This window comes from Camponotus floridanus, unplaced genomic scaffold (genome assembly GCF_003227725.1).
Source record: "Camponotus floridanus strain SB8 unplaced genomic scaffold, Cflo_v7.5 scaffold144, whole genome shotgun sequence".
Lineage (NCBI taxonomy): Eukaryota > Metazoa > Arthropoda > Insecta > Hymenoptera > Formicidae > Camponotus > Camponotus floridanus.
The window spans coordinates 29,698-46,338 of record NW_020229264.1 but is presented as its reverse complement, the minus strand read 5'-3'; the positions used below and the strand labels follow the sequence as shown (position 1 = coordinate 46,338).

At 38.1% G+C, this 16,641-nt stretch overlaps 1 protein-coding gene across 17 annotated transcripts in view; it reads left to right on the top strand.

Annotated features, from left to right (window-relative positions):
- The window catches only part of LOC105251134 (potassium voltage-gated channel subfamily H member 6), a 100,864-nt gene extending 88,170 nt beyond the window's left edge, over nucleotides 1-12,694 (top strand). For 7 of the 17 annotated variants that reach the window (XM_025406455.1, XM_025406454.1, XM_011257691.3 and 4 more), the window contains 12 exons: nucleotides 2,748-2,902; nucleotides 3,155-3,275; nucleotides 3,354-3,474; nucleotides 3,857-4,166; nucleotides 4,307-4,643; nucleotides 4,920-5,107; nucleotides 5,235-5,359; nucleotides 6,056-6,151; nucleotides 6,484-6,624; nucleotides 6,837-7,158; nucleotides 8,484-8,717; nucleotides 9,154-12,694. In XM_025406455.1, the coding sequence (XP_025262240.1) occupies nucleotides 2,748-2,902; nucleotides 3,155-3,275; nucleotides 3,354-3,474; nucleotides 3,857-4,166; nucleotides 4,307-4,643; nucleotides 4,920-5,107; nucleotides 5,235-5,359; nucleotides 6,056-6,151; nucleotides 6,484-6,624; nucleotides 6,837-7,158; nucleotides 8,484-8,717; nucleotides 9,154-9,520 (2,517 nt within the window). In that variant the 3' untranslated portion in view covers nucleotides 9,521-12,694. Of the gene's footprint in view, nucleotides 1-2,747; nucleotides 2,903-3,154; nucleotides 3,276-3,353; nucleotides 3,475-3,856; nucleotides 4,167-4,306; nucleotides 4,644-4,919; nucleotides 5,108-5,234; nucleotides 5,360-6,055; nucleotides 6,152-6,483; nucleotides 6,625-6,836; nucleotides 7,159-7,393; nucleotides 7,817-8,483; nucleotides 8,718-9,153 lie in introns of those variants that run through there. The other 10 variants (XM_011257687.3, XM_011257686.3, XM_011257688.3 and 7 more) reach the window with 10 other exon arrangements.
- The last annotated feature ends 3,947 nt before the right edge of the window (nucleotides 12,695-16,641 follow it).

The window sequence follows — 16,641 nt, the reverse complement described above, 5'->3', positions numbered from 1 at the left end:
GTGAATTACATTGGCTTCACATGATCTCACGAAATGAATTTACGCGCTACAGAAATAATTATTGGAATAATATTAACAATTAAACATGCACGTCTGCGTTGATGTAAATTTTTGAAATTTGCATAATATTGAATGGAAGAATTAATTAATATTCGATTATGCAAATGTAGAAAACTGTAAATGTAGCAGATGCGCGCGTTTAATTTTCGACTCGAAGCTCCGAATTAATTTATGGAACAGAAAGATTGAAATTTCTCTGTCGAAAATTGACATCGGATTCATCGCAACAGAAATAATTTGCGCCACTCAATATCTGGTGAGAAATTATAGCTTTATTATCTGTTAATTAGAAACTTTCTGACCACATATTGAACGTCGAGTCACGTACGATCGCACGATTTTCACAATATTTTGCGGCGAGTTTCGTTTGTTTTATTCATCTTATTGTTTATCCTTCTTGCATCCAGCTTGTCGAATTTTATTTCTAATTAATTTTACTTCTTTCTAAGTAGGTCAATTTTGAGCTTGCTTTACTCGCTCGAGTCTCGTGTCCTCTTTGGGGTTGCAGGACGAGCAGTGCTTACTTATCGATTGCCTTGGTCGTATTTCTAAGACTATTGATTGGATCTATGAACAAGCATTTGAGTTCGCACGCTTTTGTGAATTCATCAATCTTAATCCGATATAGCGATACTTCATCTAAATTAACCATGATTTCATCAAAGATTTATTACGTTTTAATGAATTTCGAAAAGTACTGTAATGAAAAGCGTTTTCATCGAATTGGACAAAAATCTCGAGTCATTCTGGAAGGGAAGAAAGTTTTAGGAATTTTTACAAAATATATATGAATCGATCACAAAATACTCATACACACAATCGGCTACAAACACACTCACGTACACGAGAATAAACGCGTATAGTAATCAATAATAACACGATGAAAACATTCTCTGATGGAAAATATCTCATCGCGACTTCGTCAGCAATTACGCTTCAGCTGTTTCTTCTCAATTTTGTTTCAATACTATATTGGTTCTATCATTTTGTTATCAAGCTTCTTTATGTACTCTTTTATTACGCCTTTTTGTTGCAAGTATAAAATCGTGATCGTACTCGATTGAAAAGGCGACAAATTTTCTGACCGATGAATTTTAATCAACTTGTGTGTGTGTGTGTGTGTGTATTTGTATGTGTGTATTTATTTTTTATGCTTAACAGAGATTTACACTTTATACATGTGGCGATTGAAAGGATAAGCAAACGATAGCGATGGTATTGTTTTTTATGAAAGTTAAAACTTTACTTCATAAATCAATTATTTCTTATCACGAATTTTCATAAATTTAAATTCAGATTTTTCGGCGAAATTCATTTTTACAATCGTTCTTTTCTTATATATTTGCGCTTTCAATTGCTACGCGCTTTTAATTGCCTATAAGAACTTTTGTATATAAGTGATTTGCGTGTTTTCTACCGCTTACGCGTTTTTCTTCTAACGAATCACGTGTGTGTTGAAAAAGTTTATGTTCGAAAGACGATACTTTTATTCGTTTGGAATATATTTATAATACGTTGAGAGCTTTAAGTGCGAAATATATAATATTAATAATATTAATTCAAAGAAAAAAAATATTAATATTAATAATATTAATCGAATTCGGTTGAATACGATAGATTTTGCATGATAATTATAAAAGTATCGAGCTCGATCTATTTCAATGTGAAAGCGTTTAATCGATGTACATTTGTACTTACTGTTACTGTTTTTAATGTTTGAAAGTGATTTTTCTTAAACGGAGAGCTTCCAAATTTTCGGCAGGTAAGAACGAAGAGGAAGCATGGCAGAATCTCCGTTTCTTTTTATCGCCGTTTCTAAATCGCCTAAAATTAATTTCGATGAGTAGCTTTCTTTTTCTTTATTTTGGCAATTGCTTGCAGGCCAATTTGCAATTATTATCATACTCTGTTCGAATTAGATACATCAATAGCGATCATAATTTGATGTATCTTGGAAGACCCGAAAAATTGTACTCTTCTCGAAACTTTATACATATTTAGAAAAAAACTCTTTCTATTCTTTTTTTTCTCTTTCTTTCTTAAATCGAACTTACGACAAGAAAGTCGTCACTTTAGTCGTCTCAAAAAGCAGACGCGATGCTTTAACAACGGCATGCTGAAAACTCTTTCAGCCTTTAATTGTCGATTCGCGACTAAATTGACTGAGGCGCGGTTCTTCGCTTTAATGATTGATGAGCAACCGAAGTGACGACTTCCGGCGAAAGTGACACTTCCAACATGGAAATGGCCTTCACGCGAGCATCATATTATTAGTTTCTGATAAATGTCTGTGCAAGACGTGTAATGGAAATGATAGACTCAATCTGCCGTAATTTTTGCGACTTTAATGCGAAAGATGAGTATCTCTATATCGAGAAGCCGAAAAATAATTATTCTAAAAGAAAGGGATTTTTAAGGATTTGTTTCTTATTTATTTTGTATATATATCGTTTAGACATAAATATATTTTACTGCAAAGCACAATTCATCCTAGCACGAGCAATTTTGTCACGCGAGACAAATATGTGTTATTATATCTCGATAACGAAAGTGGCAAATATAAAGTAGTAACAGACGGCGTTGAGTAAGGCCGATTTCTGTGTCTCGAAAGTGTAGACTGGACTAGAATCGAGAGGAGATGTTTCGCAGACACTTGACAGATGGAAAAAATAATCAATTATTTTCAGACAACAACTCTGATCGGACTCCTGAAAACGGCCCGTCTACTGCGTCTTGTTAGGGTAGCCAGAAAGATCGATAGATACAGCGAATACGGAGCTGCAGTTTTGTTGCTCTTAATGGCCACCTTCGCTCTCATTGCTCATTGGATGGCGTGCATATGGTGAGTAATCATGTACCTTTGAAATGCTTTTTACGTTACGACTTTAATATAAAATATTGATACATCTCTTCTGTGACTTTATGACTAATTTGAAGTTGATTTTCCTTTGGGAAAATTTTTTTTAAAATATATGAGTCGAAGAGATATTTTTGTAAATATTCTTTGAAACTTCTTTTTGAAACATTTTTGTAAATATTCTTTGAAACTTCTTTTTGAAACATCCTAAGCTCGGCTATTTTGCATTTTTTAAAGGTACGCTATAGGAAACGCCGAGAGACCAACCCTGAAGAGTAAGGTTGGTTGGCTGGATATTTTAGCCAACGACACGCATCAATTTTATTTTCACAATAACACTGGTGGGCCGAGTATAAAAGTAAGCCATTCGTTCTCGAGCTACGTTTTATTTGAGATCGCACGCGTAATCCCTGTTTAACGATGTAACTTTTTTCAGAGTCGCTACATCACGGCGCTGTATTTTACCTTCAGTAGTCTTACGTCCGTAGGCTTTGGGAACGTGGCGCCCAATACCGATGCCGAGAAAATCTTTACAATAATCGTCATGTTGATCGGATGTGAGTCGATAAATAATAATGGATCTGTGCAGAGAAGCTTTATTAGAGAATTAGAAAAACTTTTTTTAAAAAGTGGTTTGATAGATAATAATCATAAAAAAAACTTTAACACAAGGCTGTTAAAGTCTTTTTTAGCTTTATTAGAGAAGCATTATTAAAGATAATATTAACAATATTAGATATATAATAATTAGACGAAAATTATAATGAAAATAATTAAAATAAATGCTTTTTGTGATGAATATTTCATAGGAAAAAGGATAACAATATTTAATATTCTTCGCGAAAGACAGTCTTTAAATCCTTTTAATCATCTTTTGAAAATTTAATTTATGATGAAACCAATTGAATATCCATTCACTTTATGTTACGATGATTTCAGCTCTGATGTACGCTAGCATCTTCGGTAATGTATCGGCGATTATTCAAAGGTTGTACAGCGGCACGGCCCGATATCACACGCAAATGCTCCGAGTTAGGGAATTCATAAGATTCCATCAGATTCCGAATCCCCTTCGGCAGAGATTGGAGGAGTATTTTCAACACGCATGGACCTATACGAATGGCATCGACATGAACAGTGTTCTGAAAGGGTTCCCTGAGTGCCTTCAGGCTGACATCTGTCTTCATCTCAATAGGAATCTTTTAAACAATTGCTCAGCTTTTGAGGGAGCAAGTCCAGGCTGTTTAAGGTAATTTTATTCCCGATCTATTTCAAAACTCTTGCAGAAATAATTTCGAAATAGAATTTTTTTACCCTTGTTTTAATAATATATGACTTTTATGCATAATTGATTATGCATGATGGAATGTTTCCTTTTTCACAAAACAGGGCATTATCCTTAAAATTTAAAACAACGCACGCGCCGCCGGGTGACACTTTAGTTCATCGTGGGGACGTGTTGACCTCCCTCTATTTTATATCCCGCGGGAGTATTGAGATTCTGAAGGACGACATCGTAATGGCCATTCTGAGCAAGGACGACATATTCGGCGAGAATCCGTGCATTTATCCGACAGTCGGAAAATCGTCCTGTAATGTTCGTGCCCTTACTTATTGCGATCTTCATAAAATCCATCGGGACGATCTGCTTGATGTTCTGGCGCTTTATCCAGAATTCGCCAACCACTTCAGCCAAAATCTCGAGATTACTTTCAATATGCGAGACGTAAGTACTTCTCAATATTAATATACATAATTAATTCTCTTTTTCTCTCTGTTTTGCCTCGAAAATTTAATTACTATCTGATTACGAAATTTATTTAAAAAAATTTATATATTTATTTATATTATATTTTATAATCTTAAGACTTTTGTTCGCAATTTTGTTCGCAATTTTGCTTTATAATTATTATTTAAATTAGCTTAATAATTTATATCGGTGCCAGACTAATATAATTACAGTCCAATTAGCGAGTGACATTAAATTATCGTTTCATTTCAGGAGGAGCAGGCTGGTGTCGATCCAATATCAGCAAGGTTTCCTGTCAGCACTCCTACCGACGTCGATATCGACGCCAGGAGATTCGCTTTCCGTCCACCAAGATATCGTCGAGGACCAGGTGGTGGTCCTGGCACAAATCTTATTCCCACAGGTCGACAAGATTCCTTGCAAGACGATCAAGATGACTAGTAAGATCAGATTAATTACAAATTACTTAAAAATTAAGGACAGATAAAAATGCAGTGCTAGCTGAGTATGATTGATTGAATCAAACTTTTTGTAGTATATTCTCAATTTGATTTTTATCTGTTGCAGTGATAAGAGCAGCGGCCATGGTATCTTAGAGTTCAGCACGGACAAAGCCGGTCAAGACGTAACGCCTTTGAATCTAGAATTTGACGAGCCCAAGCAGAGAAGTACGACATTGAATTCGATAACTGGTGAGAGTGATTATTTCCTCGTTTCGAGGATACTATGATCTTTCTTTCTCTCTCTCTCTCTTTCTCGTGTTTGTTCCTAATATCCTGTTTGAGGAATGTTGTTCTTTGCACGACGATATAGAACCTCCATAAAGCAGGATATCTTTTTTTAATATATCGATCGAGATTTCGAATATTTTCTTTCTGACTAATAATAGTAGGTATCCTTTATAAAAATTATATCCTTTATAAAAATTAGTTGCAAACATTTGCGCTTACATTGATGTTTCACAAATAGCGCTAAATATATTTATATAAATCTCTCGACTCTAAATTTGCCTGATTTTAGATTTTACTCATCTAGTATTGCGCAGATTAAAGATACGGGATCATATAAATACATTTGGCGCTAAACATTTTGCGCGACGTAAACGTGAATCTTAAAATCAATCGCTCAGATTCGATTAATTTGCAATGATATTAATGTATTTTTTTCGTAGGCTTTTTTCAAAGTGTATCTTGCCTCCAGATCGATGTAGCTCACATTATGTTATCGGTTCTTTCGGTCTATTTGGCGTTTTGTTAACGTTATATCATTTTTCTGTTGTAGATTTCTTTTTTTTTATTTCTTTCTCTCTCTCCCTCCCTCAAGCTCTCCGCGAATTGCTTTTCGTTTGAATCCCAAGTTCGATAACACCTTGAAACCTGGTTGTTCAGGCATGCTAACCCATCTCAAGCGCAGCATACCGGATCTACGTCAGCACAAGATTCACCTGCAGCCGCTTACCAGCCACGATTATCTCGCCAAGCAAAGTGAGTATATTTCGGATATTTCGAGTGTCGAAGTAGATTGGCCAGATCGTGCACGATTTAAAGCGTCCCCGACCTGCGGAGATCCGCTGCACCAGAATCCAGAAGAGAACGTATGACCATCGATTCACTTGTACCCCTTGATCGCGATGCACGTCGTAGTAAAAGATCCCTTAGCGCGGATATATTTGTGTGTATGTGCGATAAGAGAATATCCTTTTTTTAATACTCTCTCTTTCTCTCTTTTTTTCTCTCTCTCTCTCTTTTATTCTCTCTCTCTTTTTTCTATTCATTCGCATATACTCGCGATATTCACTGATGGCGTTTAAACCTAGTAACCACCCCACTGACGAAACCAGCGCGCCGAAGTTCCGCCGCTGGCGAGAGTAGCCTCAGTCAAAACGTCGTTCGTCCCACTTCGACAACGTCGAGCCACTACACCACACCATCGCCCCCGCAGCATCCTCATTCCCATGGTAGGGGCTCATTTCTCTTAATCTCAGTAATTTACGCATGATTCATTCGTTACTTGTCACTCGACGATAAAAAATTCCGCGCGTCTTGTGTCATCACCTCTCGTACACGGTTATTATACTATCGATCCTATTATCGTGAGATGCGATGCGACTTGTATACGCATCTTTTGGACGATCGAGTTATCGCGTGACGAACACGTTTGCTCTTTCAGGCGACTTCCAGAGCGGCCCGGGTCGGCCCGTGGAGGAAATCAACGCCAGGATCGATCTGCTGTCGCGACAGGTGTCCTCGCTGGAGCACTCGATGGCCGGCGATATCAGATTGATCCTGAGCTTGCTCCAGCAGACGCTCAACTCGTCCAGGGAGAGCTCCAGCATCGAGATGATGCCGGGAACGGCGGGGGCTGGCGCGAGACAAAGTAGCCGGGCGCCAGCGTTGGTTCAGAGATCAGCGAGCGAACCGCAACCGCCGACGGTTCCGTCGAGCAACGGAAACGGGAAGATTCAGCCCAGCACGTCGCACGGCTTGTTTAGGTAAGTTAGCGAACACCGGGATCTCGCGTGTTAAATTTTGCTTCTAATTATCCAGTCGGATCGCGTTCCTCTCGTGCGCGTTGAAAGACGACGCATTGAAGATAGATAGTGCGCGACAGCAACGCGTTCGGATTACGGTAGAGGGTTTACGATGTTTCGCGGTGCAGTAGACTCCTATGAATTAAAATGTAAGAATCCCGCACAAAGTAATCGATATTTTGTTATTCTTGGAAAGCCTTCTTTCGAAATCCCTGGATCAGTTGCATTTGATTTCGGCGTCTTTTATTTTGGAAAAGTTGGACAAGTTCCGAAGGTGACCATTATCACGTATTCTTCTTTGAACCCTTTGCGAGCAGTGTCACGGGAATCGAGTTCAAACGATGATTATTATATCCATAATGTCGAGACTTACCCTTGTATTTACACAAGCATGATTATGTAAAATTCTAAAAACCAGTAGTCGCGTTAATGACTGGCATCAACAATTTTCTGTAAAGCAGAGATGTAGATTTTCTTCTGAAGGCGACGTGTATCATTATTGATTTCATATCTTTATCTTAGAGTATTGTATTTTTAGACACACTCTTTCCGTAGAAACATTTCTAATTTCGTCGCACGCTTATAAAGTTCATAATATCGAATATTTAGAAATGCAAGAAACATTAAGTTGAAATGGAAGTATTTTTTACTAGACAAGTATTTCTCTAATTTTAGCACGTACTTCTCTGTTTCTTTCTTTCTTCTGTCTATACTCGCTCTGGCGTATAATCTCTGCAATTTCTAAGCATTCTTCTTCGTTTCGAAAGAATATACTTGACTTAGCAGTAGTTAACAATGTTGGTTAACAATGTTGGTTAACTTTAGCTTAATTATTTTTTGTCTTTTTACGTGTAGTTAATGAAACTATAGTTGAAGTTGAAAGAACCGACTTTTTGATATGACAAATCATTCTTCACTCTTAACTATTTCTTCGCTCGCGTGCATTTGGATATATTACTCTCATCATCATCTGTTATTCGTGTATGGATATATTACTCTCATCATCATCATCATCATCTATTATTCGTACCATTCAATCGTAGCTGAGAAAAACGGTCGATGTCGGTCCTATTGCGCGATCAATACCCCGAGGTCGTCGTGACGCTGCTCGGAATCAAACTTAGAAGATTAGAGGCCTGTCGAATTCTCCACTGTACATATAACCACGTACGCTTCAAGTATTACTATCTCAGCTATCTTTAGCGGTTCTACTTATTATACTTATGAGAAAGCTCGCGCGTGCATCCGCGCGTCGATCCAGCTGAGAACGTCATTCCCCTCTGTAGTAGACCTCCCACGAGGGAGCCGACCTCCACGTCATCGGGCACGTCGCGGCTGACCGTCACGTCGGAGACGTCCGCGCTTGCGACGGCGTTACAGACGGCGTTGAACAGTCGCACCGGACCCACGAGGTCGCAGAGCCAACCGGTCGATTTGGCTGTACCGACCAGCGCACAGCAGCAGGCTCACGCTTGGCACAGTCAGCCCGCAGCCTTCAGAAGGGGTGAATACCGGAGTGGGTAGGTAGTTTGATAAAGGGCTTCTCGCTTCGTGAAAGATTTCTTCCTGGACCTAAAGAGAACTGCACAAAATATTGGATCCAGCAGGTGTACAAATAAGCCTTCCACTATTTCTCGTAAAATTCGATGTTTATTAACAAATTATACATGTACAGTTCGAAAGTAATCATTTTTCAACATAAAGATAGTGGAGAATTTATTTATACATCTAATAAATAGTAAATTGGAAAATTCGACTGGTGGTGGTGGCGCCTTTTCCATCCTTTCCAAAATCAAGAGTTCGTTTCGAGGGTTTATCGTATCGTTTCCAACTTTCTCGATTTGGAAAACGCGCTACCGCGTGTCGGTTGCCAAACCGCGGACACCGATCCTCCATCCGCGTTTTGGCAACCGGCCTACGCCGATCGGGACGATTCTACCAACGCGTTGACCAAAGCGTGCCCTGCGGCAGATACAGCTCGTTCAATAAACGATCGGAGCAAGAGGGCGAGGATCCCTGGAGCTGCATAGCATCGGAGGAACGAGGGGGTAATGGCGCCCAGCGTCCTCGTAGCGGCGACTCGCGCAAGGACTCGTCGAATCATCGCGGTGGCAACGGTACCGAGTCCACGTCGGGGCAACAGGGTCGGTCCGAGGGCAGACAGCAGGAGGGCGGAGGCAGGGGCCAGCAGACGAGCGGATCGCGACAGCAGGAGTCCTCGAGGCAGATCAGCGAAGACATGTCATGGGAGTTTACGATAAACGAAGCACCCATCGCCAGGCTGGAATCGCTGGACGAGCTCGATCAAGATCACGGTAGTTAAGGGGGAAGTGGAGGAAGGGGGAAAAAATTCTGTCCTGTCAGCCGGGAGCTCATAATGATCGGTTCCCTCGTTTCGTCGAGGGGATGCGAAAAGTCGAACGTGACCGGGGCCGTTTTTGATTCCTCCCTCGAGGAAATCTCGTTTTTAATTCGATCGACAATGTAGTCAACGCGATGCGACGCTTATATCGAAGTTAAATCATACAGCCGAGCCGCGAGCAACGTAACGCGACGCCTGCAGGTCAACCTTAGAGCGTGTAACGTTAAAGGGAGCGTAGAGAGTTGAAAGTAGGAATCTCCATTTGCTAATGATTCGTTTATATTGAAGCTGAAAAAATTAAAAAGAGTGACATAGTTGAGGTATCGTAAACGCTCTCTGTACATCGACATAATTTTTTAAATTTTTTATTCGAATTATAATTGATATGAAAAGTATAAGATACTTGTAATAATATTCCATAAATGTGAGAATTAAGAGAGTATTATAATAGAAGAATTTCGAAAAGTTATATATTACGATAAGATATTATATAATTATTAAGCGTTGAAAAAATCGAAGAAATTTGGCGTTTTTTTAAAAATAAATATTAAAATATGAACTTTATGCTTCCTCCAGTTACATACGCTCTAGAACATCAACGGACCTGTAAGCGCGAAGATCATTTTTTGTACTCGAAATATTGGCTGCGTATGTAATGTACATTTTCGTATAATGTAAATGTACTCTTTTTTTATTTGTCAAGAGTTTCTCTCGCATAATATCGACGGCCGTCATGTCTCGTTTCGCTGTGCTAATTCGGATTAATCGGTCGCTTGTTAAAAAACATCGTACGATTTAGGCTCTTAAAACATTCGGCTTCAGGAGGAGCGCTTGTCTCTTTGGGATTCCCGACAGCAGCAGTTCGGACAATTCGATATTCGTTTCTTCATATCGATTTTTTAAGCGATCGAGAAGAGAAGCAAACGAAAGGAATATATCGCCAATTAGACGCCAATTATTTTACTCACACAGGATCGCAAATAATTATTTATATATATTTACACGTTGACACACTCGTACGCGTTGTATATCATAAGATAGGCACGTTAAAGGCGAATGAAGTGCATTGAAAGTACATTGGAATCGCTGAGATTTTGACGGAGGACGAAATCGCGAACCAAGTGTTTCGTCTTGCGCGAGATTAAACAGTCAAACAAAAAATATCTAACCCGTTAGATATCGCATAGATACAATAAATATGGCTGGATGCGAAAAGTATAATGCTGATGATTAGAAAAGTAAACTAAGAAAAATGATTGTCTTAGCTGATTTATTATCACGCGAAATATTTTGATAGCCTTCGAGTCGCATTTTCGCCGTCTTTCGATGCTAAAATGCGGTGGAAACGCGATACCTTTGGATCGATATCTATTTGCTGGTGAATGAAAGAGCGAAAAGAGTAATTTGCGAGCGAATAGTCGCGATTTCTGGCGGGTTATCAATTAAGACGATCGTTAGGGCACCTTCTTTTTTATTCTCGCTTTATAGGCAACGTTAGGTTTACGACGGTATTAAGGTAACGATAACTTAAGACAAGTATTTCGCGTTACCGAAAGGTATTATCGCATAGCAATTTAAGCCGAAACATCGGCGGAACACGAAGAAACGATTTTTTTCAGGCGCCGTACAAAGTAGCCATGTCCTTTATACAGACATAACGCGACAGAACATAATGTTGCACAGGCGACATTAGACGATTATCAAGATCATTATAATTATGCTTGTCATATTGTCGTAATTATGATTATGTTTATTATTATTATTATTATTAGTCTTATGTGATTATTATCGTTATTATTATTATTACTGTTATCTCACTATTATACAGCAATGAAAGAAGCGCAAGTGTGACAAGGGGGAAGCGGGGAAATGAAGAAAATTACACCGACGACATGATGCCTACGCAATAATATATATACTTCTACATATATACACATATATACAGAGAGAAGAAAACGTATAGATGTGTGTGTGTATATATACATATATACATATATATTCTATAAATTTTTTACGAAAGCATTTCGAGTCGCTATTGCTCCTAAACGCGTATAAACGTTGGTTTCTCTTCCTCTCTTTTCGTTTCTTGTCCTCCCGCAACATCTCTCAATTTCCGTCACTGGTGTCGCGAACAGCGGTCAAAAGGAGCTGGAAAACAGCGATCGATCGATCCTGGGAATCTTACCTTGACTCGAGGCTTTGCGGTAAATTTTTATATTTACGATTTGCGATCGAGACAAGAGAATAAGAAAGAGAAAGAGAGGAGTCGGACAGATATTCGCTACGAACGGCGCTTCGAGATCGTTCACGGATCATCGATCGCTGATGATCTGTTCGTTCTTTGCTCAGTATTCTAGGCTGTACAGAATACATTCGATGTATTACGATTAAACACACACGATTCATAGTTAACTCTCTGCGACGAAGCGGTGGTGCAGCAGCGCAGCGCTAATAAATGATAGGAGGGAGGGGGGGATGAAAACGCAGCTTTCAATTCCGCAGATGACGATTTTTTGATTGTTAAATTATCAGTAGTACACGCAGCGCACGTGGATTCTCGCACTTAGGTACACGGCAGGAGTTGTACGTACGATTAAGTACGATTCTTTAGAAGGAGGGAAGAGAGTCCGGCGTGATCCCGATCGAGAGCGACCACGTTCACTGCACGAAATCTGTCTCGAATCACTGACATATGACAAAAATACATATCATCGCCTGGCTCTGTCGCCATATCAGTTTCAATTAAAGAAAATAAAAGTGGAAGTGTAAATTGAGGGGGCTGGTTCCTCTCTCGAGAAATATTACAAGTCTATAAAAAGACACCCTACTCCTTAACTGGTACGGCATTATCTATTAGAATATCACATTATAAATAGAATGGGGAATTTTTTCTTTTCTTTATTTGTGCCTTAAAAATAAATAATATCTACATTTTTGTTTTTTTTTTTTTATTTTAGAAATAAACTGAGAGCAATATTCCAGTGTCGTACCAATTAAGGATTATCTCCCTCGGTGTCTTCTCAATCAATATCGCTATTTTTATAGACGGATATAAAGAATATGAAGAAGCAATGCTCATAATTTTATCATATATGATACTAAATAAATAATCACGACAAATTAAGAATATATTATCCGCACATTTTATTCATATATATTTTAGAATATTATATATAAAAGATATTTAAATTGTACGAGACTTCGGTGTAAAATCGACAGGTAAAGATCTATATAAAAATTATTTTAAAGGAAATAAAATTGAAAATTACTTAAATTATTTTTGATATTCGGAAATAATCTGAAAATGACAGGATTGAAGAAATCTCGATGCGAAAAATTGAGAAGCTTTAAGCGGTTGAACGTGATCGCTCTCAATCGCCCAGAAACAGCCAGCGAAGAGGCTGAGCACGCGAGATGCGAAAGTGAGGAGCACGCGTGATTGAGAAGTTGTCTCTTCTTGTGTTATGAAATTACAAGTCGCACTCGAGTGCCCGATCGGTCGCAGAAACTACGTTTAAAGATACTTTAACACGTTACGTCTTTCTCGCGCTCGGGGAAACATACATATGTAAAACATTTTATACATAGTGTCTGCGCCCAATTATAAACTTATGCTGTGCAAGACAAATGCGTCGCTTCTTCGATTCCAAGGGAGATCGAGAGCAGAGCAGAGCAGTTGAATAGCTTGTAATTACAATTAAAAAGTCGACGTAATTAAATTCGCTCTCGGAATCCCACCGGGACAACTATCATGGAAGCAAAGAAGTATCTCACTTTTATTATTAATATTCCGCATTTTAATGGAAAGAGGAAATAGAGAAAGAGAGAGTCCGTTGAAAAATTATTTCGTTTAATGAAAGCGGCCGCGCTGCAATTTCTTCTTCAATCTGAGGGAAAAGTGCGGGAATGACGGACGCAATCGCTTCTTTATATCTCGAGAGCTCGATTCTAATTACGTCGACTTGTTAATCTTTGCTACCGTACGTGCTCGCATCTGTCTCCTTGTAGAATTCCGAGAGGTTTTGGTGTCGCGGAGAGCCTTTCTAGTTCCGGCAATTTCGAAATCGCTTATAAAGAACGCTGAGCGCGAAATTCGTTATCGAGGCAGGATCATTCGAGGTCCTTCCATCGCGATGTTACACTTCGTCCTTCGTCTTTCGAGTGGCTACGCACCGAGTATCATCGAGTACCTTGATCCCTCAGATTCTCAATCTCTATCGCCTGTCCGCCGATAAAAATAGAATCCTGCGATTTATCATCGAAGCCGCATCTTGCTTTTTTTTCTTCTATCGCGGTTGGCTCACTTGCACGTCGAGAAATGTGTGAACACGTAGTTGTATGAATGAAGAGAGTTCGCCTCACGTCCAGACTTACATGCGAAGGCGTACTTATAGAGATTATCGATTCCGAAAAAGTGGAAGAAGAGTATATTTGACAAAGCTCACAGCTAATTCTGCGTCGGTTCAGAACCGAAAATTGGACTGAAATTGGATTGAAGCCTCGATCATATATATCTTCTTTCATTTTCGCGTGCGAAATAAAAGAGTGAAGAGAAGCAAAGAGAAGAAGGATAGTGAATGAAAGGAGGGAAATTCCTACAACCGCGGTAGATGAATTCAATCGCGTGTTCTTTACCCAGATTCAGCGATTATTGTTCTGTATATATACATATATATGATATAATCTCTTGGATCATGTACGATTGTACGCCGAGCGCACTGATTTGTAAACACGTAACATGGAAATTAGTTCGAAAGTGAGCGTGACAAAGGAGAGAGACTTCTTGCACCGCCCCCGCTTCGCTCCTGCCCTCCAGCTAACACTCCCGGCTGTAGGAGATGATCTGTGAGTTCCGTTACGTTGTCGAACTACCCGATGCGTTTCCTCTAAGATGGAAAACAAACGATCTTGAGTGGGAAATAAACGTTGGATTCGCTAGCTTTAGTTTTGTCCATTTAAAAACTAAGGCATTGTTTCCCTGCATTTTTCTTTTAATTAAAAATTACACTTGTAACGGTTTAATTAGATTTTAGATGCAACAGGCGAGAGAGAAAAATGGCATGAATATGCTACTTCAGATGTTAAATCACACATGTTATGTGGATATGAAATATTAAATTTTCTATATTATCGCGTAGATTGTTAGTTACATGACCGAGATTCGATGGTGATTGGCGGTGGAGCAGGTGCTGGGAGTGGCGGTGGTACCGATGGTGACGAAGCCGTGTTGTGTATCTATAAGTTTTCATATATTGCATAAAATATGTTTATTACATATTTTCACTATGCCAATTTATGCATTTATTTATTCATGTTTGCCTCACTCTATCCGGCTTCCCCGAGCTTATCCTCTAATCTGTCATTTAATTAGCAAATTCAACGATATCACGAAAAACAAATCATTGGCTATTAAACAAAACAAAATTATGGACTGAAAAAAAGATTTTTAATTTTCGTTGCTCTATATAATTGCTAATAAATTTATAATATAATGCTAATAAATATTTTTATAAAATATTTATAAATATACTTATAATTTATATCATCTTATTCTGTCTCTCTAATGCTGTATCAAAAATTATTAGAGATTCATGATAACGGAAAATAATAACAAAAATGGATAACATACATGCATTATATTTTTAAAAACACGACAGACTGGAAAAAATATTCTTTCTTTAACGGAGCGTAAAATTCATCATTACTGCGGAATTGATTATCAATTTATTGAAGAATTACCGCTCTCAAGATTCGAAGCGAATCGAAGTAAGGTAAGTGAAAACATTCTCGCAATAAATATTACGACATACACGACAAATAATCTAACAATATGAGCACGACATATTAAATAAACGAGTGATTTATCTTATCGATCCCTAAACCTCTTATATTTTACTGGAAACTTTGCTTTTATCACTTTCGTTATATTATTTACATTTATTAAATCAGCAATAAGACATCATTTATTTATTATTTCATTATTAATACGAAGCTATATCCGTGTAAAGTCATCTTACGCATTTTTGATGTTTCAATGTTTAAATATTATATAGTTGACACGCAACCGAGACTTATATAAAAATAATTAATGCGCAGTGAAAACGCACCGCAAACCATCGCGATTCAGAGGTCGATTATTCGAAACTTATTGGAAACTCGATGTCTGGAATGAGCCAGGAAACACCTATGAACGAAGCACGGATCTGTCGTTACAATTCGATGCATAGCAATCATCTCGTTATTACGTAGAACATAAAATACAACTCATAAATTATATCCACGACTAATCGGCTCTCCTTCGTGAATTACAATCGGAGATATAAATCGATATCTATAACGACATACTTTCTATTCCATATCGTCGGAAAGACAATAGAGGTAAAGGGACCATCACGCTGTAATGATTTTAGTTTCATTCCGCGTGGGCGAGAGTTGTCAGAAAATTGCATATAATAATTATCGATGAATAATATAAAATAATTATTTATTTTATAATCAAAAGAAATGAATATTAAAATTGAAATTTATAATATATGTAATTTTGTAATATAAATAGCGGAAATATCTTTTATTAACAGTTCATTACTCATGTATACGCAAATGAAAACGATTATTTAGTTAGCAAGCTTGATATTCTAAAGAGGTGACACATGTTCCGCATGTCAACTTTCATTCACGTGACTTAACTCGTGAATTTCATCAAAAATAATCTCAAGCCTTTCCTTTTCCGCGTTTCTACGATGCACCTTGCAACATGCGTCCGATGTGATGTGTATAATATTTTCCACCCATCGCGAATTTTGGTTCGCACTCGTGACAGGTTGTATGTTGACGCGATAAAAATCGAAGAAAGTAAATGAGTGGTTCCACATGACAATACAATGCTTGGCAGTCTGACATCAGAAATGCTAATAACATCCGTATTATTTTTCATTGTTTGAAACAATTGTTTTTTCACCTTCATTTCACGACATTCTAAAACGTTTTTTTGCATTCTCCATGATTATATTTACTTACCGATTTGATTTATTAATACAATCGATCATTGCTTACCATAAGCGAAGACACAATTGTATAATAAA